Source organism: Arvicanthis niloticus, chromosome 3, assembly GCF_011762505.2.
Source record: "Arvicanthis niloticus isolate mArvNil1 chromosome 3, mArvNil1.pat.X, whole genome shotgun sequence".
In the NCBI taxonomy this organism is placed as follows: domain Eukaryota; kingdom Metazoa; phylum Chordata; class Mammalia; order Rodentia; family Muridae; genus Arvicanthis; species Arvicanthis niloticus.
In genome coordinates, this window is record NC_047660.1 from 80,746,538 (window position 1) to 80,769,655 (window position 23,118).

General features: G+C 43.2%; 1 protein-coding gene and 1 long non-coding RNA gene across 2 annotated transcripts in view; one reads left to right on the forward strand and one right to left on the reverse strand.

Moving 5' to 3' along the window:
• Erc2 (ELKS/RAB6-interacting/CAST family member 2) overlaps positions 1–23,118 on the forward strand; it is an 827,882-nt gene that overhangs the window by 641,617 nt on the left and 163,147 nt on the right. The window contains 1 exon segment of the mRNA XM_076931310.1: positions 12,878–13,012. Within this exon segment, the coding sequence (XP_076787425.1) occupies positions 12,878–13,012 (135 nt within the window).
• LOC143441761 (uncharacterized) lies at positions 6,685–18,760 on the reverse strand. Its single transcript, XR_013109430.1, has 3 exons — positions 18,556–18,760; positions 14,105–14,225; positions 6,685–7,945 (listed from the first exon to the last, which is right to left on the reverse strand). It is a non-coding gene; the product is annotated as an uncharacterized LOC143441761 (long non-coding RNA).

The following is a 23,118-nucleotide window of genomic DNA, read 5'->3' on the forward strand; positions in this document are numbered from 1 at the left end:
ACTGACAGGGAAACTGGCAATCAGGATAAAAGTTTAGCCAACTATATTTACTGAGTATTTAGCATTGCACAACAAATGCTTAAAAACCATAACCTCTGGACCTTATTAGTATGTTAACTGCCTTTCAGTAGTGTTCAGTGAGGACATGTGTAAAGGCTCAGGTTCAGACTGTATTCTAGAAATTATTTCTTAAGATGAGTTCCTCTGACTCAATAGTGACCTTGTGTGTGTCAGAGGACAGACAGTACTAAGAGAGGGTGTGGCTAGTGGAGAGGACTACAAGCAATGAAGTTAGGGCAGAGGTTCATAAAACAACCTTGTTCAAATATCCAAAGATACAAGGTTTGCCCCTAAACTGGAAAGGGCAGGAGCTGGACAGCTGCCTTCAAATGAAGCTACAAAATCCCAGGTAAGTACAAGATCAGGAGACATCATATTTAAGCTGTTTAATCACTGTCTGCTGGGGGTGCTTAGTTTCCCATCTCTAGTGGGGGCCATTACAAATAGAAATCCCACCTGGAGGAAAGTCTGCTGTTTCTTTCCCCAGTGCATATATAGTGGGTGTCTTGTGCCTGTCAAGGATAAATTAGATGTTGTCAGAACTCAAAGGTCTCTTTCTGAGTTTTTATCTTGACTAATGAAGCCAAAACTCCTAATAGTCTATGGATAGCCACCACCCATCCTGGGTATAGCTTAAAGAAAAGGGGGTTGGCTGTACCCTGTTCACCAGCTAATTGATGCCTTCCTGATCCTGTCCCTCTCAAGTGAGCCCACCAGACACTAATGTATCCCTGTAACGAGAGCTCTGCCATCTCAGAGCCTCTGTCTCTTGAGGCCCCCAAATGCCTCTCCTCCAGCCCTTTCCCATCTTACGTCTGCTCTGTTCTTCCTGAACTCAGCCCCCACAGATGTTTTTAACAAATGCAATTCTTCTCATTAGAAAGTAAGAAAATCTCTTCCAAGTTGAAGAAAAGTGGAAAAGAACATGAGACGGAGTCTTCTAGCTGATGAAACCATAACAGCCGCCATGTGAATTGGGGGTTTCTCAGCTTAAGTTATAGTAGGGAAACATAGCTGCAGGACACTTTCTCACCTATAAGATATCTGAAGATGAAAGGGGTTTGAAGAAAGCTCATGTAAGCACAGTCCAGCGAAAGAGGTACAGCCTGGATGTTGAATTTGGTGATATCTTTTCCAAGTTTAAAATGTTTATAGTCTATTCCAGGGATATCACTTGAATCTCTCTTTCCCTAACGTATTATGGAAACAGCTGTGGTATGTTGAAGCATCCATCCTTGTTGAGAACAAACTCATGTCAGAAGGCAAGCTGTTCTCTTGCCAAAGTATTCTTTTTAAAGCATTACTGGCAAAAGAAAAGCTGAAAAATCACCCAAATGTCCATAAGTGATTGATTCTGTCAGTGTTTACTGTATATCTACTATAAAGCAGCCAATAATGTAGGGTCTTTGCGCTATCTCTTTAAATAAAATGGCGATCCCTGGCCTCGCAGAGTCTCCATACTAACGCATTGAGATAAAACTTGCAAGACATAGTGGACATTTGCTTTAATTGATTGTTTGATCTATTTATAATGTGTACAGTATAAAATATGTATGCATTTGTGTGTGTGGTGTACATGCATGCAGAAGATATCAGGTGCCCTGATGATAGCTCTGTGCCTTATACTCTTGAGACAATTTCTCTTACTGAAGCAAAACTCTCTGATTTCAGTTAGGCTGGCTGGTCAGCAAGCCCCAAGGATCCTCTTGTTTCTGCCTCTCCATGCTGCTCTTACAGGTACACACAAAGCTGTGCTCAGGGTACATGGCTACTGGACTCTGAACTTGGATTCCCCCAGCTTATCTAGCAAGTGAGCCATCTTTTTTCTTGAGTGTGGATATGTCTGTTTGCTTGCATTATCCAAGCATTTCTAGAAACGTTAACCAAGAAACCTCAGTATCAGGATATTGAGGTTTTCTCTCTTTTAATCAGCTTCTGGTCCCGCTTAGTTTTATTACTTGCCTATGTGACTTGCATAATATAAAAACTTATGGGTATTAAAACAGAAGACAATTATAAAACTAAATCAATAATGCAGTTAGAGAACCTAAGCCTACTATTTTAATGAAAAAGAAAAATTCTTTAACCTGCCTATAGCCACTCAAAATAAAGTAATTGAATGTTTAATACTGTCCAGACTGTGGGAATGGAATCGGAATTCATACTACAGTGTTCAGAACACACTGCTGTGTCTTCAGGTGGGCTGATGGTAATACAGGCTTTAGGCAGGGTGGACTTGTCCTTACTTGGAGAGCAGTAGGAAAGCAGACAGAAACTGAGCACAGCCAAGAGGGAAGAGCTTTTGGCTCCATCCTGATCCTGTCAGTGATGACTTTCTTCACCCTCTGGACGTCTCCGCCCCTCCTCTAAGTGAACTTCAAGTTTCTTACTTAAAAATGTAGCCAACCACTAACAGTTAATGGCCCTGCATTCTGGGAATCCCTCTGTTGTGGGGAAAGGATTTGAGAACTTAAAGTGCTCTAGAGTCTTCAAGAAGATCACCCCCATTCTCCAATCAGCTTTCCCTAGGTCTGTGAGCATACATATATCACGGATGTGCTTGAATCTCTAATTTTCTGTAGGTCCAAGCTTTGAGCTTGTGCTATTTCATTTGCAGGGCTATAGAAAGCCAGAATTGAGGGGTTATGTTTTTAAAAGGTAACTAAGAGAATATTTTTAAGGTACCCATTTGATGGATGTAATCTGATATGTTAATGAAGAAACTGAGCATGATGGGAGGAGAATTCCCCTTCCATTTCACCCCTTTAATTGGATTTCTATTAAATTCGTGGGCCTGGGCTTGGCCTCTGGTTCAAGGTGGTAAGAAATAGAGGAGATGTGAGGCTACAGATGAGAACCATGTTTGTGTGCTAGAGGAATATGTCAACCAGGAGGAGCCTGTGAGAGTTTAAGTGATGAGCTGTCCTGTTTGATCATCTAAGAGGCCTGTGAAGACCCATCCCTTGTGGAATAAGGGACTCACACTCTCCTTCCACCTAGAACTAAATCAGTCCTGGTCAGCGTGGGTTCATACTATGCCATATAAAGCCAGCAAGGATATCCCAGTTCAAACAGAAAGAAGGGACTCCTAGCTATTTAGGGAAGATAAATGCCTCGGGGAGGCTTCGGAGATTTGGTCAAATTTGGGACACTTGCTGTGAGTTCTCTCTCCCCATTTGTTTTCTGACTGATTGGAAAATGGATGGGCTTGTTTACATTTCTTCCTCTTGCCTTACTCAAGTTGGAGACCAGCTGAGAGAGTGATTTGTTCCTTGTCCAAGGCACTAGCTATGCATGTCTCCCTCAGAGTCAATCTCTCTCTGTCTCTCTATCTCTCTCTGTTTTTCTCTTTCTGTCTCTCTGTCTCTCTCTGTTTTTCCTCTGTCTCTGTCTGTATGTCTGTCTGTCTCTCTCTGTCTCTGTCTCTCTCTCTCTCTCTCTCTCTCTCTCTCTCTCTCTCTCTCTCTCTTTCGGCATGGGCAGGAGCCCTACTACGTTGCCCTGCCTCAATTACAGTGCCCCCACACACACACACCTTGTACTGTCATTACTTGGTTCTGAAGGGTTGAAGTGCAAAGGTAGTCTTAGGTTTTGCCTTTCTGCCTGGTTACTTTCAGAACCGGAAGCGTGCCCAGATGGCATCATCTCCTGTTCAGCACAAGCATCAGAGCCTCTGTGGAGAAATGCCCCTCTGCCAGAGCGGTTCTTCTGGATATAGTCATTTTCCTGGGCTCCTGTGCACGTCTAGTACCCTCAGTCACCCAGACCACTGCTGTTGCTTTACTTTCCTTCTGATGTTAGTTTCTCAAGCATCTGTCATTTTGAGGTCCCCCTTCTCTTATCTCTCCCCTTTATCTTCAGAGTACAAAGGTGTACTTTCTTTAGATGCTCTCTCAGAGATGGGTGCTATAATTTAGTGTAACCATTAGAGGGCCCTGTCCTTGCTGAGACTCTTCTCTGAAGTCTTAGTGGGCTCCTGCTCCTTTCTCTAGATCTCCCTCATTTATCTATCAGGATCCCTTCCTAAGCTGCGGCCGATCGTTCAGCCTCAGGGCTCCCATCTTCAGTGCCTGTCTGGTGGCCTGGGCATCCTTTGGCTTTCGTCTCTGGATAGAGATGATCTGGTGGGGCAGATCTCAGCCAGTGGGGGCAAATATTTGTTGACTTTTGCACTAAATCAAGGTCTCAGCCTTCCTCCTCATCACAAACTTACTGTAAATTATAAAACGTACACATACCAGGATCATTTTCTTTCTTCCTCCTTCTCCCAAGCTCCTTCCTTTTACCACCTCTCCTCTCCCCTTCCCCTCATCCCTCACCTTCTTCCTTGCTTTTCCCTTCCTCCCTTGGTGACTCTTGTACCCTCTTTCTTCTTTCATCTCTTTCTCTTTTCCTTCTCTTCCCTCCATGCCTCTTTCTTCCTATCTTTCATTCTTTCCCTCCTCCTGTCTTCCTTTCTTTCCAACTAATGATTTTTTTTTTTTATCTTCAGGTTTTCTTTTTCAATGATACTTGATTTCCAAGTCTGCTTTGTAGAGAAGCTCAAAACAGACCATGCCCAGAACCCCTCACCGTTCAGTAGAAGAGCCCCGGCTTTCTCTGAGACCCTCTATTGACTCTCTGGGTTGAAACAGTTTAGATTCCACATAAAATATGTGTTGTTTACCCAGCCTCTTCATGCTCTGCATACTGTTACAGTCCTTGAGGAGCTTGTCAGTGACAAGTAAGATAAATGAATGAAGAGGACTTTACAAGTGTTTAAAAGCTAAGTATAGCATGCGCTGCCCACTACTTAATTCGACAGACCTGCTCTCAGCCTGGTAGCTTGATGGTGGAAACTTGTAGGGCCTCCCCCTCCCCCACACTCCACTGCAGGGACCACTGCTCAGGATGTTAGGAATTCCTTGGTAGTTTGCAGTTGCTAGCACTTTAAGTTAGCCAGATCCAAACCTCTGGTGCTGGGTTGAAGCATCTAGGGGCAGTAGGGATTGTAGAGGGCGACTTGTGCGTTTATACCAGAGCTAGTGAACAACACACACTCCTTTGAACCTTGAGGATTGCAGAGAATGACTTGTGAGTTTACAGTAGGGTTAGTCAGCAGCACGGACACTCCTTTGAACTTCAGTGGAGACTTTGTGGATTTCATCCTTCTCACCAGGATCTTTAAACTCCTGTGAGCTGTTTCTCTTTTATGCTCTGACTGGAGTCTCTCCAGAGGCCCAGCTCACTTCCAGACCAAACTTGATTTTTTTTCCCCCTATTTTATGAGGGGAGCCAATCCACAAAGGTTCAAGCAGTAGTACACAGGGATCCTATAAGAATGCCACAGTCCTAGTTAGTTCAGCCTGAATCTTTCTATTTGTTTCCTTCTCAGGTAATCCAGGAGAAGAATCACCTCTATGGGCTAACTGTCAGTAATATACATTTACCTGGTCTCTCCATTGTCACAGGCTCCTGTCCATACTAAAGTAGTCCCTCTACCCCAGTCTGGGTCACAGGGCTGCTCTGCCATGTGACTGCGATAACACAGGACCAGTGTCATTTTCTGACATGGCAAGGACCATGTAAGCAAAGTGATGAATATTGTATGGCTCCCTCTTAAAATGCCCACACTCTTCCTTACACTGTTAGGGAACCCACTGTTCATACTCTGGACAGAGTGTAGGGTTCTCTCTGCCAATCACCTCCTCATCCCCGGGAAGCTCTGCAGCTGGTAGTGGGACAGAGATGTTGGCTGGCGTCCTTATCATGACCTTTCAGAGAATTCCCCAGCCTCCTAAGATAGCAGTAGAAAGCTGCTTGAGAGAATAATCTCTCTCTTACAACCCTAGCAAGAAAAACAGAAAACAAGGAAAGAAGGAAAACCTGCAAAACTACAAATATTGCTCTCTAGAGAAACTAGCAGGGATGGTAGCACCTGTCTGTGGCACTTGGTCTGCACTCAGGGCCTCATTTCTATACTTGCCCATTCCACGGAGGCAGGAACCTCCTGGAACTGGTTCAAAGCTGGACTCATGATGACTATCTGATAGAAACAAGCTGCCTGTGTGCAGGGCAGGCACTGCTTCTCCAGAGACTACAGCAGCTCTGTCATTCAAGACAGCGAGAAGCCTGTGGTATCTGTAGGAAGGAGACAAGCTTGGGGTGTATTAATCCTATATAAAAGGAAGGTTTGAGCTTGGGGAGGATCCAGGATTTCTGAAAAAATTCTGATGGAATTTGTTGCATTTCTTGGGAATTGATAACAAACAAATGATAGCAGAATGTGGAAGTGAGAGTAGGAGGGAGAGCCGGTCAGCCAACACTTGTAAACAGACGCCAAGACCCTGGCCCATTTCCTCAAAGATGTCACGGTTTGACATACATAACACATGGCTCTGGTTCTATCCTAAACTGTTCCCATTATACTCCAAACTGATAGGTTCTTCCAAGAGAGCAGGGAAGTGGTTCATTCAGATAGGGTTTTTTTGTTGTTGTTGTTTTGTTTTCTGCTTCTTCCACATTTAATAAAGGAACAAATACAAAAACATTCACATAGTATGTCATAAGTGGCATTTCTTGTTCAAGGTCAGGAGAAGGCCAGTTTGCTGGCACCTGGCTGTCTTTGTCTCCTTATACACTTGTAGCCAAGCCAACTTTTAACTCCTAGCTGCAAAGGAGCCTAGCGTGGTGAGTCTGCCTTCAGCTGTAAGGGAATCTCCCCTGCCGCTGGTTCTCTAAACCTCCCCTCCCTCCCAGTCTCTTCTCACAGCGCTATAGTTGGCTCTGTAGCTGGCCTACATTCCCCATGTCTTGTTTACCTTTGCTTTGGCCTCTGCAGTTGGCCTAGGACCTTACTCTTCATATCACTACTGTCAGAGCCTGGAACCACAAACCTGGACTTTTTTGTCCTGTTCTTCCCTTCAGTAGGTGAACAATTATAGGCTTCGGAGCTCTCCTTCATAGTCAAGTAAACTCAGAACAGTTGTCTCAACATTCTCTCTCTGTCTCTGTGTCTCTCTCTGTGTCTCTGTGTCTCTCTGTGTCTCTCTGTGTCTCTCTGTCTCTGTCTCTCTCTCTGTCTGTCTCTGTCTCTGTCTCTGTCTCTGTCTCTCTCTCTCTCTCTCTCTGTATGTGTGTGTGTGTGTGTTAGAAGTTTGAAAGTATGAGTATGTGTGCATCTTCCTGTGTGATTGTGATGTTAGAGAGGTCAACTTAGACACTGTTCCTCAGGAAGCATCTGCCTTGGGTTTTGAGACAGAGATTCTTACTTCAACCTGTGAGCCCTGATTAGCCTAGGCTGGACAGCCAGCAATCCCTATGGAGCTTCCTTCTCTGCTTCCCCAGTGCTAGGATTACAAGCCTGTACCACACCTAGAATGTAACATGTATGCTGGGGATCAAACCGAGGTCATCGTGCTTCCATGGTGAATACTTTACCAACTGAGTCATCTCCTCAGCCCCCAAAGTAAGGTTTTGATAGGTACATGCTAGCCACACACTTAACCTGGCACACAATTATTCTAATCTCTGTAGTTCAGAGAACACTCAGTGACTTTTTTTGAGCAGTTATCCATTGCAGATAGTTGACTCACTGATTCCTGCCCTTATACAGAGTCTTGGTGTGTCCATTCCTATAGGTTCACTATCTCTTGCTTTCTTTATTGTCCACTGTCACATCACCATTGGAAGCCAGATTCTACCCAATTAAGATTCATTGCCATCTAAGCTGCATGAACATTCAGAAGCATCTTCATCCGTCCTTCTTGTTCTGTGGTTGTCAACCGGCTTCCCAGCTTTTACATGCAGACAGGAACTACTCACTTTGCTCTGACTAGGTAGAGACATGTAGAAAATTCTGGAGTATTTTAAATCCCCCTGATGGGAAACTGGGAGAAAACAATACCTGTGAGAAGAAAAGTGTAGTTACCGAGGTGCAGTGTTATCTTCCTTTCCTGTAGTAAGAAATCTTATTTTGTATATATTTTTCCTCTTCCTTAAACCATGCTTGTGTAGATTTTAATGTTAATATCATCTAGATGACTGATCAAAGCTTCATTCCTTATTGACACCTTGCTAAGTTGTATGTAAAGTTTTAGTATTACACGTCTATAGCTACATATTGGCATTAAGCTATGGCATCTTCTATAGTCAATCAAGGGCTTTTATCTCATTTGAAAGCTTCTGGAATAAAGTATTCAGAGATGTCAGAGGAGATACAGTATCTAGCACCTTTGCACACACTGTGGTCAATGATTTTTGTTAATGGATAATATTTCAGTTTTCCAAGTTGACTTTTGGTACTGGTAGAAAGCCTTCCAAAGTCCCCTGCACTTTCAAAGGCTAGCGTGCAGTAAGCAAATGCACATCGTAAGACATAGGTACTCCTTATTCATAATGAGATAGTTGGGCTGGTAGGCTCTAAGCCCACTTTACTAAGAAGTAGAATATTCCTTGGAGAAGAACAGGTTTATATGGCTAGTAACTCAAGAGCTATTTACTTATCTCTCTCCATCCACTCTCAAGAAAGACAGTAGCAACAATGACAACAAAAACAACACACCCATCAGAGAGTATAAATGCTAAATGCTCCACTGGGTCATCACAGCCTCCCATTGTACACTTTCCCTCATCTGTCCCAAAGTAACCTATGTCATCCTCATTCATACACACATCCATTGCCATAGATAGAACACACTTGCTAGGTAACCTGTGTCCTCCTCATTCTCTCACACATTCATTTACACGGATGATGCACATTTGCTAGGTGTGGTGAATTCAAGGATGATCCAGACATAATACTACCTTCAAGAGGTTTTTACAACAGAGTCGAGGAAGCCAAACCAACATGTAGTTATTTGCCATTCATTGGAGTAAGCACTGTGATGGGCAGGGGGTTAAAAATGAGCCAGTGAAGGATTCTGGGAGAGGCAGTAGAACACATGGTTGCTTGTGAGGTGGGCTTCTGGAAGGTATATCTAGAAGTGATGGCATTGGAGCTAAGAGCATAGGAACTCAGAGGTGTAGCCTCACTTAAAAGTGGTAGAGGATGGAAGGCAGGGCTGGAACAAAAAACAGTGCTTCCAAAAGTGAAAGAGAAGGAAAAAAGAGCAGAGGTTAGAAAGGTTACCTAACAAGAAACTTGTAAGCATGTTGAGAATCAAAAATCTTGTCCTGAGGACTGTGGGAGCCTCTGAGGAAATTAAATTCTGAGAGTACTAGGGATCTCATGTCACACTGGCTAAAGGGTACATCCTTGTGGTAGGCAAGCATGCAAATGGAAAGCTGTTATGAGGCGTTGGCCCTAAAGAAACAGTTTCTAGAAGAAAGAAGGAACAGAACATGTAGTCATGTCTCAGCAGTGATGGTGCAGTGTATAGCAAAGAGAGTTTGACACTGTGGCCAGAGATTGGTGCTAGAGGGTGATAGAGATGGCATGGGGGGAGTGAAAGTGGGCCCCAGTGAATCACTAAATGAGTCTCCATGTGTTAAGTGCTATGCCATAGAAAGGCTGTGCACCTCGACTCTCCATGAGCTTTTCTGGATTTTCAGTTAGGTCTGCTCAGAAGACCTGCTTATGGTGGGTCTTTCCTGTATCTTTTGGTTATAGGGACACTAGCCATCCTAATGAAGCCACTGTTGAACCTGTATGGAGTTTGAGCAACCAGCATCCTTGTTGGAATCCTTTTTAAAACTTTCTGAAGGATTTCTCAAGTTGCCCATTAAGGAGCGTTAGTTACTGTATCCTCCCAGGATTTTCTTTGTGTGGTAGAAAAACAATGTAACTGGGCAGAGATGAGAGTGAGCAGTGCAGATTGCAGGGGTGGGCTCTGAGAAGAGGTCCCTTTTCAATTTACATTAAAGGAGCCAGGTTGCTTAGTTGTTTTATGGGACATAACATGATCACCCAGGCTGCAAGAAATCGGCCACAGTTTTAAGAGCTATGTTACCAGCAAGACAAATAAAAACAGTCTGAAGTATCAGACCAAACTCAAGTGTTCACCTCTGGTTCACACCCTCCTCTCCTCCCAGACTAATCAAAAGAAGCCCCTTCCGCTCACAATTGCTCTGTGTACATTTCTCCCAGATCTGGTATTCATATGAACAATGTGGTTTATTTATATTTCAGCACCAAATTGGAAAGATGACATCATTCATTTACAGTCCCCATCCCGTGACATGCCTACTCTCCGACACCTCATTGTGGCAGACACATTTAGGGCTGCATAGAGCATCTTGTTTAGCTCGTGCATTCTTTTATGGGACACAGTTCAAAGGTAGGGGCTTGAGCACTGTTGCTGGTAAGAAAATGACCTCATAAAGTCACAGGGGCTCCCCTGAAGGGTAAGGGCATTACAGTGTTTACAATAGCGATGTTATTATTTGCTCGTTTAGCCTCCATCACTCCTTTGTGGCCTTGTCCCTTCCTCTGCCACTGTCACAGGTCTCATAGCTCACTTTAGTCCTCCCCGCCCCACACAATTCTATTTGGAAAAAAATCATTCCAGATTTATTAATCCATGAGTTCAAAAGTACAGTCCCCTGTGGCAATACTGGAATTTTAGGTGTGAACACTGAACGTCAGCATCTCGTGTGTGATGGCATGAGGACTAAGGAGGATCTTATCCACAGGGCTCTGCTGCCCTGCCCTGCCCTGTCCATTGGGTCTTCTGATGCACTAAGTGGACATGAAGAATAAAAACGATAGCAGCTGCCAAAGTCTGCCTGAGCTTTTTTTTTTTTTAATTTAGTTTTTAAGTGGGTCTTTTAAATATTTTTATTATTTTATCATATACGTGCATTTTTATGCTCACTGTGGGACCTTTCGGATATTGTACACATTCGAAAAGATGGAATGAATAAATCACGAGGCATCCTTTGGCAGGTAGAGCTGGAGCATGAGGTGTTTCCAAAACTGAACAGACCCTGAGTACTTCTGGGATAGCTGTTCCTACCTGTTCAGCTGTTCGCTGTCTTTACTAGCAGCCAAACAAGAAAGGGGACTTAGAGATTGAAAATTAGAAGACCCAGAAATGTCCATGCCGTTTGTCAAGAGATGGCTCTTGGGGCTAAAGTCCATGTCTTCCTTTACTGCTGCCAAACTGTGATAGTGATTATTCCTGCTAGGAAATCTTGGAAATCACAGCTATACATGAGAAACATTGTGAGCATGCACTATATTGAGTCTACAATGCTCTTTATTGTTAAACAATTATTATTATTAACAATACAATTCTGACTGATTGGAAGCTCCAATGGCCTCCAGCTTCAGGCTCTGAGAGTACTGATGGGTCATTGTCAACCTGAATTACCAGGTGGACCGCTATGGCAACCTATATTATGTCCTCAACTCTTAGTGACCTTTTCTACTGAAGAAAGACATGCAGCCCCTGTCTAGCATAGCAGCACCCTTTGCCCTTCCAGTCACTGCAGCAGCAGCAGCTTGTTGTCTGCTTCTGTGGCCTGAGCTCCAAGGGTGTACATAAGGAAGGCTCCTGGAGGAGGTGTAGCTCTATGGTAGAAAATATGATTAGTATCTAAAAGGCCCTGTGTTCAAGTCCCAGCACTGCCTAATGGATGGATGGATGGATGGATGGATGGATGGATGGATAGATACATACATACATACATACATACATACATACATGGATAGACAGATATATACATACATACATATATATATACATGGAGGGATACATGGATACATAGATGGATGGATGGATGGATGGATGGATGGATGGATGGATGGATGGGAGAGACAGACAGGTAGACAAAAGTAGGTCCCTAGAGAAAGTGCTGTGAATTAGTGAGGCTCAGGAATTAGGATGAAAAGAAAGGAGCCAAGGAGAGGAATTGCAGACAAAGGACCCAGCATACACAAAGGAGAACATTCCTATAGGGAAAAAAGGGCAGCAATAATGGGAGTAAAGGCATTTGACTGAGAACTTGCATCTCAGCTATCCCAGGAAGGATAACACCCACTTTAGAGATAAAGATATTGAGGGTTAGGACAGTTAATCATCTTAGGTTAATACAACCTTCAAAGTGAGGTGGAGCAATTCTTGAATCTAGGCGTTCCTATCCTTAAACTCACACTTTCTGACTCTCCAGACTAGCTAACTTCCGTTCTCTTCAGCCGGCCTTGCACGTTGTTTATGTTGTTGTGGCCTTGTTCAGCCAGTTCATCCTTGCTCTGTTTCTTGCCCCATGGCCCTCCGTATTTAACTGTGACTCCAAGACTCCCCTATGATGAGTACCACATGCTTAGAGCGACCAGCTTGTTTTCCACCGACATTGCACAATTCTCTCAAAGAACAGTGGCAGCTAGAATATCTGTAGACACTCTTTCCTGAGAAGTTACCATTGTAGCAGTGAACCGTCTTCACCAGTGCCCCTGTATTTTGTGTGCACTTCCCTGCCTTGTCCTGTGAGAGCATTGTTTGTCATTCTGTGTCTCCACACATCCCTCTCCCAGCATCCCTTCCAGGGCCTCCTGGGGGCCTTCTCTAGGGTGTAGGATGTGACTGTGGGCACCTTGATTGTAAGTCCACTCTGGATCTCTTTGACTATACCTTACCATGTGTTTGCCTCCCTTTTAAAAAGTGCATTGACATGTACAGGTGCTACCTAGCTAGCTCCAAGAGTATGATTAAAACTTCCTTTACCAAAAGCTAATGGCATAGCTCCTTTATTATGTTTCCATGTGCCTAAAAATCAGAGCTTCTGGACTGATGTAACTGGAGCACTCCTTGTAAGTGTTGTCGTCTTTGTGCCCTGTGTCTATTGGGCTTGTCGTCTAGCTCCTGATGGAGTCTTCCCTGGTTTTCCTCCTACACAGACCCAGAACAGAATGAAGCTGATGGCAGACAACTATGATGAAGACCATCACCATTACCACCACCACCACCATCACCACCACCACCGGTCTCCTGGGAGGTCACAGCATTCCAATCACAGGCCCTCTCCAGACCAGGTCAGTTTCACTGCCGCTTACCTCTAGGACCCCTCTTATGCTTTGGATATTTTAAGATAAAATAAATAATCCTCAAGAAATAATAAACAGCATAAAGTGATACGTTCTTTGAACTGAAACTAATAGCTTTGGTATTTATTTCCATCACTCAAGGAATCTAAATGTTTTCCTTTCTCCTTCCTCTTTAAGGTTTTGTCTTTTCTTGTTTATATTATGCATTTTCTTTCTTCCCCTCCTTTCTTTTTTCTTAGTTATGCAGCTTATTGCCGGCTCCTATCTAATGGCTAGGTACCTTGGAATGTGTCTTTTCAAGTTTTAAAAGAAAGCACTCAGTTCCCAAGAGCTCGGCAGCCAGAGAAACCTTGAGTTTGCTGAGCTCTCTCCTGCAGAAGCTCTCACTGATGCGAGTTAGGAATGAGATAAAACGCCAAAAGGAGACTCTATTTTGCTGCCCTTTTTGTCAGCAATGTCAAGGTGTCCAGTTTATTTGGTTTGGAGCCTGCCTTCTTCCTTGAATAAGTAAAGCAAATGAAAAGATGAAATGACAAAACCAAAAAAGAAAAAGAGAAAAAACACCTGCCATTTTCAACTGGGCCCACACTCATCCACAATGCAAAAGACTATACAGTCTCGTAATAAAACTCCTGAAGGTGATTCATATGCAAATTATGAACTTAGGAACAAATTAACCAGAGCAATATAGTCAATATTAGTAGGGGCTTTTTTTTCTTCTTCTTCGTTTACTGTACCTTTGTAATATAGGATCATCATAGGGTTTGTACAATAAATTCCATGAGACAGGTGGCATTAGGAAAAGGCACAGAATCACCTATGAAAGCCAGAGTATCTCAGACACCAGCAAGAAGCACTGTGGTATTAACTGCATGTAGAGAGCACATCAGTGTTTGCTGGGGAGGGTTTTGCTTGTTTTCAGAGGCCTCTCTTTTCTCCCTTCACATCATGGGCACCCCAAAGAAGCTAGTTAAGATCTAATACTTAGAATGTTTTGCCAGAAATAAAACTCCAGGGGAAGCTGGTTATATAGAGTACAAACCATGGAAATTCATGACCTTTGTACCCTGAAGAACTTACCCTCAGACACTCTAGCACTGCAGAAGGTTTCCTCATGGGATTTGTGGATTTCAAAGCCATGTGCAGAAAGGCCCCTGTACATGGACTGGAACCCTCTGAAACAGCTCTAGAGTTTGGTGACCTGGAAAGTAGAAAGATTAATTGTATGTCATCACCTTACACATCCTTGATTTTATTTGGTTTTATGTATCAGTTTTTGTCCCTACCACCACATGCCCACCCTTGCTCATCCCAGCATATCTGAGCTCACTCCCCTCGGTTGCTGCTCTTTGGCACATTGCCCTTTGTTCTTTGTTATTCTCCCATGAATAGTGAGTGCGAGGCTTCATTGGTGTGAAGCCTGAAGACCTCACTTTGGCTGTCCTCCTGAGCCATGAATGTCAGAAGGCCACCCTGAACCTCTCCCTTCCCCAGACATAGTAACAGAGATCATGGAAGGACACCAGGAAGAACTGGAGTAAGTCGCCCATGAACCTGCTGATATAGCAGAGACATGTGTCCTAATATGCCCTACTGAAAAAGATGGCCAGATCAAATCTGTCTGCTTTGTGAATAGTACTTCTCAAATTCTGACCTTCTGACATTTCTCCATGGACCAGCAATGGAGTGTCGTGCCTGCTCAGTTGGTCCTTCCTGTGTCTACATCAGTAAAGGTTTCCACAGGCCAGCAATGATCCGGCAATATTGAGGCTCCAAAATTAGTTAACATTTCCAGAACAGTCTCTGCCTGAGACATGTCTTAAGGACCTTGGACATATCTTTGTCACTACTGCAGTCAGTGAATGCTCTGAACAACACTTGGGCACAAGGATGGAACCTGAAACCTTCTTCAGGGAAAAATCCCATGCTCCAGAAGGAAGGCTACCTGGCTATATTCTAGTTACTAGTAGTTTGCTCCATCAGCTAATCCCTGGAGCAAATGTCACATGCCAGCCCTATGCAGAGCCTGGAGAGGACCATGCAGGCAAGATAAAACCCTGCCCTCATGGTACTTGCTTTTCAGTCCTAGAATAACAATCTAAGTCCCTTATTACCTACTTATTATTTTTTCTCATTCATGTCAATCATAACAGGATAGATTAAAGGGTGAAGCTAATTAGGGCCATGGCTTCTAAACTTGAAGTTTATGGTAGAAGCAAAATGCCTTTACTCAGGAGAGGACTTTTACAGTTTTAAGTTGGAATCACCAAGGCTGCCAGAATTCACTCTTTCAGTGGGCAAAGGAGAGTTAAGCTCGAACCTCTGGTGTGATATTTGGTTGGCACCCGAGTTGGAATTACTAAACCTCCTGAGTGAGATTCTCTGTTAGATCATAGCCTCCAGGTTTAGGAAATGGTGTCCTCCTCTGCACATGTATTAACAACCTAATATCAACAGGGGCATCATTAAGGAATTCAGTTACAGAATATAGCAGTTGTGAAAACCCACAAAGTCTCTCCAAACTGATTACAACCCCTATGCATGACTCTATAGGTCATGAACAGTGATGCCCCAGAGGCTAGAGCTACTTCTTAACAGAAAGTGAGAACCCTATATCAGAATGTGCCATCGGGCAGTCTATACAAGGAGCTAATTTGGGTGAGATTCCAGTTAATGTCCACTATGCTAAGTCAACTGAACTGACTTAAAGGGAAAGGATGTCTTCCTGTGAGTCTTCCAGCCCTGGCCTTTCAATATCCATCAGGGTCAACCAGCTGTGTCTTCTGGATACGTGAGCCACAAACCCTGGCCCTTGTTTCTTGAGGTGTAGGACAAGATGGAAACACATGAAAGTGAGGAACTATGAAATAATAGTCACTTTGCTGCATTTCCAGAAAAACTCATTATTTTCCCTTAGGAAACATAAGTATTGCCAGGCACTTGCAGAATTATATTCTTTTTCCATTTCTCTCCTGTCCCTTTGCCCTTTACTGTGATTTTTTGATTTCTCTTTGAAAGAAACCGAATTTAGGCACTATAAGTCTAAAGTCACGTTTCCTCAAGTAATTTCTAGAACATTAGTCCCATGAGGAAAGAGTCTTGGACAAAGACTCAGTGGGCCAAGAATTTTGGGAAAGTACTGCACATTTTAACTCTGTCTCCTAGTATTCTGGTACCATTAGCAGATCAAGGGATCTAATATGGCATATTAGAAAGAAAGCTCTATAATTTTATTTAATCCAGCATTTCCCAGACTTATTTGATCATAGTTTTAAATAGTTTTGTAACATCTGTGCTTTGAGAAATAGTATTCTTAGGTTATCAGGTGAAAAAAAAAACTACCTAGTTTACAACAAGACTGATCCTATTTCAAGCAATACTTTCATGGGAAGGAGGAGATTTTAGGCACTACCCCTAGCGATTAACATAGCGAAAGGTGGAAGTGCCCCTTCTAGTCATTTTCTGGAGAGTGAGTAGTCTCAGTAAGAACTATGGAAGCCATTTATGGTGAGGCCCAAGAAATTAAGAACTGTCAAAAATATTTCATCCTTCAGTGATCACAAAGGTGATGAAGGAGGGTGGCAGGATTTGAAGAAGCAATCTGAAAGCCATGGCAGAGTTTGAGTCAAATCATCTATCCCCTACCTGAAAGTAAAACAGTTAAGATCTAGAAGCCAGTAACCCCAAGATGACTCTAGTCATCAAATATGTCCTAGTAGAAAAGAGTATCCCAGCAATGTAGTAACAATGTAGGAAACCCCCCTTAAGCCAAGAAGTAGCCACAAAGTACACAACAAATATTTCCCATGACATAATAAAGACCAAAGTAAATTTACATCCTGGAGACACACTAGTAATTCAACTTTTATTGACATTACTAAGATTGATTTTGAAAAACCAAGTGGTAACATAATTTCTCCTAAATGCTCCCATGCACCCTTAGTCATCAGTAGTGTCTGTTATTTAATTCAGATAGTGTCCTTCTCTGCCTTAAAGCATGTCAGTGATACCAGGTCTTTCTGCTTTGGGGGGCAAGGCATCTTATAACTTTTACTGTCCCAGAAAAAGGCATATTTTAGTAAACTTTTTTCATTGCCTCTCAAATCTGTACTAAGCACATCATTGAGAAAGATGCATAGCACAGTGACATGCAGGATAGTCAGTTTAGGTCAGCCTGCCCCTGTGTGCCTAGGAATCCCCACATTTCTATCCTGGGTACTGAGTAGGATATTGCATCTTTACAGGCCCAAATGTCACTGCTTGCTCTTTCTAATGCCTGTACATGGAAAGGCACCTGACACTGATTATAGTGTGGAAGTGGGGTGTAGAACCTGAGCATTTTAGAGCTGGAGTAGGCTTTTTGAAGACCAGCAAATGAATCTTCTGTCTTCTGCCCTCATTCACTGAATGAAAATACCCACACCCAGGAAATGGAGGCTAAGTGTATTTTGCTACCTAAATGATTTCCAGATCTTGAAAAAATTAAATTTATATACATAAACTCTATTTCTCTAGGAGGGATGTACAAATATGTAGACATAATACTTATTAGAATTGTAGAAAAATAGGTGATTGAATTCTATGGTAATATTCTTTTTGCCTCTTGCAAAACACATACATATCTGTCTGACCCCTGGGTGTACATTCAATAAATATATCCTGAATAATCTGTTCACATAATATATATGAAAAAGAATGGCAGTTAGAAGTGTCCCTGTTATATAGGTTAGGAAGTGGTATTTGGAGAGATTATTCATGATCTAAAGACACATAACTGGACTGGAGAAACATCTCAGTGATTAAGAGCTCTTGTTGGTCCTCTAGAGGACCTGAGTTCAATGCTCAGAATTGAATTGAGTGGCTTAGAACAACCTGTAACTCCAGCTCTAGGGATCCTACACCCCCTCTGGCCTCCATGGGTACCTGCACTCATATGCACATACCTTGCCCCCTACAGACATACTTACACAAATACACATAAATAAAAATAAATAGTTACAAAATAATTAAAAAATAAACACATGAAATTCAAAATCTTCCAGCCCAAGCCAAGTGTCCATGCCTCTAAGTGCATTGGCTGCAAACCCTTTGGCTATCCATACAGAATTTTCTGTGCTTGTGTGGCCAAATCAGCCCCACTGTTTCTAGAATGCAAATGTATTTTTCCTTCCTTGATGAACTATATGGTACAGTTTATCTAATAGTGTGATCTTTTCCCCTGAATTAAAATACCTCATTGATATCTTTCCCATTTGCCCCAGCTTTTGCTGCTTGCTGTTTAATCTTCTGTGGTGTGTCTTTATTTCCTCATTACACTCCCACACAATTTTCCCTGACCCCCCTTTATGCTTCTATATACTGTCACTTTGTTGATGAAAATAAGACTTCTTGCAAATTCTGCTATTGCTGTTGGATTACCAGAGAGTGATTCTCAAGTAGAAACAGAACTGACCCAGAATGGGAATGTTCTGTGGACCATGGAACACTCTTAGTAGATGACTACCAGGACCCCGAGTCCACTGCACACTCACCTTTGAACCTTGGCACACATGGAAACCTAAACAAAGCAAGGTTTTCAAAGCAAAGTAGAGGTCTTTTTCCTCAGTCCAGGCTATCTTCCATTCAACCAAAATATTGGGATACGTTCCGGTAGTGGCTAGTCCCGGCATATTCTGGCCTTTTCATTTTGAATTTTGATTTTAGAGGGCTTGCTCTGCAAATCTATCCCCAGAAAATTGATTGCACAAATATTTGACCCACTTTTCTTGGCAAGTCTCCAGACTCTGTCTTCAGCTACAGTGATCATTGGTCTTCTCTCTGCTGCCATTGGTTTCTGTGAATGCTCCCAGCATGCCCTGCCTCTGAGCTATGATGCTTTAACACAGAGCCTGATGCCCAGGGGACTGGACCTATGACCTACTTCAAGGACTGCAGCACTTACTGCCTTAGTTTTGAGGCTTCTAGATCCCAAATGTGGCCTTATTTCTATCTTTCCACACGCCAAAGATCTCTAAATTTGCTTAACTTTGGAAATAAAAGGAGAGGTATTGCCTTTTTACCCTCCTGTCTCACATACAGCTCACACCTGAGCCTTGATTACCTGCTTTAGGTAGAGTACTCAAGCGTCTCAAAGTCTTTCCATGGAAGGAGAATTTAAAGCCAACTAGACAAGTAGTCCCTCTCCGAGATCATGGCCACAGGCAGATGACCTATCCAGGGCCCATGGGTTTTCTATCTGGCAAACCCCACAAGCATTCCTTTGACATTAGTGGTCAATGTGAATTTGATAGAGTCACATCCCCAAAGACAGTCAGCACTTCCAGTCTGCCTTCTGGTCTGTATGACTTCTGACAAAGGCATTGGAAAACTGCAGAGACCCCTCTGCCCTTTGTGAAATGTGAGATTGGAGCCTGTGATTGGAGTCCACGTGCTTTCAATAGTAGAGTAGCCAGAGCAAAGCCCTTGAAGTTCTGACAGAGTTCAGCATGCTCTGTGGCCCCCAGAAGATGGATTCTATACATAAAGTTGTTATTCTTAGCTTTTGCTTAGGAAAGGAAAAAAAGAATTTATGTTTTGAGGTTAAATGGGTGTGGGGCAAATGTATACACAGAGTCCTGTGTGTATATATGTATGTATCGCTATGTGTCAGGATGAACTGAGTACGTCTCCACATATGGAAGAATCTCACACAATTATGTTTAACTAGAAATTTCTCTCCTGTAGATGTGTGTGTATAAATATATTTTCATGTTTACTACCTGGAAGAAAAATTTAACCACTGTGTATCAGATTTACAAAAATGTAATTAGAGAACAGCAGGGGTAAGGGGGAAAGAAAGAAGGAGGGAGGAGAAAAGAAGGAGAGGAAAGGGCAAGGAAGGGGAGAGGAAGAGAGGAGAGGTAAGACTCTAGTCTCACTCTAATAATTTCTAGTTCTCCATGCATCTTAGCTCACATGTCTAAAGTTTGCCTGAGGGATAACTTTCCTTTTGTTTGTTTGTTTGCTGCATGTGTTGCAAATTTGATTTCATGGCCACTTTCTGAAAGAAGTCTTGACCTTTGGCTTCAAAGCCAACAGCCCATGAAGAGCTCTCTTCTGAGTTCTGCTCTTTATTGGATGAGAAAAGGGTTAAGAAATTTCTACCACTGCCGCCCCTGGGTCAGACCTCTCAGAGCTGGAGCCAGTGATAGCCTCACATGTCCATGGACCTGGGCTCTATGAACCCCTTGCTTCTTGCCCAGCACTTCTTTGGTCACAAGTAGATTGGAAGACATGGTGTTTAAAACTCAGCAGATTGCAAAAATTAATATGTGAGCTAAGAAAGACAGCACAAACACTACCTTCCCACGATCATCCCAGTGCTGGCCAGAAGTTCTCAAAGCCACTAAAATATGTGCCAAATGGCCCGTGCCATCTTCTCACCATCAGGAAGGAAAGGTGGAAGTCTAATTATTTGCTGACTTTTAAAAGCAGAAGCTCTGGAGTGACACTCTATGGGGCCACAGGTAAAGAGGGAGATGGGACAAATGCTGCTGTTGGGAGAGGTGGTTAAGTGCCTTTTTCCTCTGCTGGCAGTTGCATGCTCAACCAACTGTTCCAGGCCCAGGAAGAGGCCGGTTAGCAGGCACTGGGAAACTGGCTTTGCAGATTATTGCCAGAGCTCTTTAATCTGGGTGTGATGTTAATTCCTCCTGTGTAAGCACATGAGGCAAGCCCTGATAAACACAGCAGAGATGGTCTTAATGTGTGGGAAAAAAGAACATAGCTGCTTGGTGTGCTGAGACACTCTGGACAGAAAAGGGTTTCCGTCAAAGGAGGCTAGCACCTATTCAGGATTCTGCTCTTGCTCTGCTTAGGGTAAAGCAGGGCTTTTTCTCTTTACTGGTTTGTTTTAGTTTTACATTGTGTTCGCAGTATTAGGGCTTCATTAAGAGATTTGTTGCCCTGTCTTTCCAGTCAGTGAGGCTTCCAGGCCAGCCCACACTCCCCAGCCTGTCTGTAGGTGGAACTTAGGCTTGGCAACATCAGAGGCTGGGTTCTCTTTCAATGTGCTGCCTTAATCCAGTCACATTTGTCTAACAGGCAGCATGTCAACTCTCTATTGAAAGGGGGTGGCCAACCTTGAAGTGCCAGGAAGCCGGGAAATCCATTTTATATTGCTGAATACCACTGCCTCTCCCCTAACCCCCTTTAACTGATGTAATAAGGATCATGTTTGACTTATACACTCCAGGCACTTGCAGCTCTTCAAAGATAAGGGAACAGCTGAGGAAAAGGAGCTGGAGGCATCTTTTAATATACACTGCACTCACTCACAAAGCCTGAAAGTTATTTACATATATATAATATAACTCACTCACGAAATAATGGCACTATCATATTCTGATTCGGTGTCTATCCACTAATGAGCTGAGGAAGCTCTAGCTTTGCAATAGCCTGGAGATGATATTAAAATGTTTAAGCATGAGTCTCCGTAGTATTAGCTTGTTTCTATACATGCATTGTCTAGAATGGTGTCAGGGTTACACTACACAATTTGTTAATTTGTGGCGTGAAACTCCAGAATACTCCCAACACAAACAGTGTGCCGAGTTGGAAGTAGTTGAATCTTCATTCTGCAATGTCATCCTCCCAGCACCCCAGCAAGTATGGGAAGTGCATGGATCCCACTTTTTTCTTCATAAGCAACTAAGGAAAGTTAAAAAAAAAAAAAATCTAGATTTGGTGGCCCACCAGCCAGGAAATAATCCAAGCAGAACGATGTTCAAAACATAATTTTTACTGTGTTTAACAAAGCCAAGTGTTAATGCCTGATAGATGAAGGAGCAAAAATAAAGCCTGTCTTCACTCCTGTCCCTTTTTATGGCTATCTGGCAGTGGCTCTGCTCTTAGCAGATGTTGACTTTGCACTCCCAAACAATATTATCAGCCAATGGAGAGCTTTCCAGCAGTTTCCTCTTCAGCCCAGAGAACTGGATCTATTCACCAGGGACTGGCTTCTCCAAATTTCTTTCTCTTGAAAGAAATATTAAAAAGTTCTGTTAGGGTACTAAATATTTTGAGTGAGTGCCCAAAGATGCCAAGTTCAAAATGAAGGGGAAAAGCTGCCACCAAAGCATCTATAATGTTCTTGGTGGCTTGGCAAAAGTGTCTCCGTAGTGGCCTTGCCCTGGTCTTACTGAGATCTAATCTACTTGGCTCCACAGACTGTGCTGTCTGCCTCTCACCTGAGAGGTACCCCAGTGTGCCTTATCAAACATGGACCACACCAGGCATCTCTCAGTCAGCCAGGGAAGTATCCTTCTTGGCTAGGTATGGTGAGAAGAGTGAAGCAGAGAAGGATGGAAAGGGCAGAACATTCAGTGGAGACATGGGCAGTGATCCTCACCTGGGCAACTCTAGAAGCCAGGCAGCATTCTCTCTCAGCAGGCTCCATTTCAAAAAAAAAAAAACAAGAACAAAGCCTTGCATCCTCACTAATTTATCAATAGCTGTTTGGCTCCAGTGGCTGAGAACCTGCCAAAGGGACTGAAGACACTATCCTTCCCAAGAGGGACATTGACATTTTTGCTGAGGTTTTGTTGTTATGGCCATGTGAACAAGTTCCATGGCCTGTGAGAACCTTTTTCTTCCAAGAGTCAGAGGACCACGCCTAGGTTGTAGCATCATTCACCAGCCGGGATCCTCACCCTCTGGGGAGGAGGGCAGTGCACATTCCAGAGTTCTTCAGAGCTGAGCTACACAGAGTCAATCCACAGTACCAAGGGAGATTCAAATGGGCTCTCGAGGGTTCAGCCCTGGCAGAGTCAGAATAGGACACTTTTGCACTTGAACAGTCTGGAATTTTACCTTGGCTTCACAGCACCCTGCCAGGTATTCTTTGGTGGTGTGCCTCATCTTCCTCTTAGCTCAATTGCTTATACCTGTACAAAAAGCTACCTGACACCTGTGTCTGGGGCCCATCTTGAAACTTGGTAGAGAAAAACAGAAGGCTGTTGGCACTCTCTCTGGCCTAGAGGAGGCACTGATAGCTTTGAAACAGCTCGGAAACGAGCAAGCATTTATACCTACAAAACAAGAACATGTATGTGAGC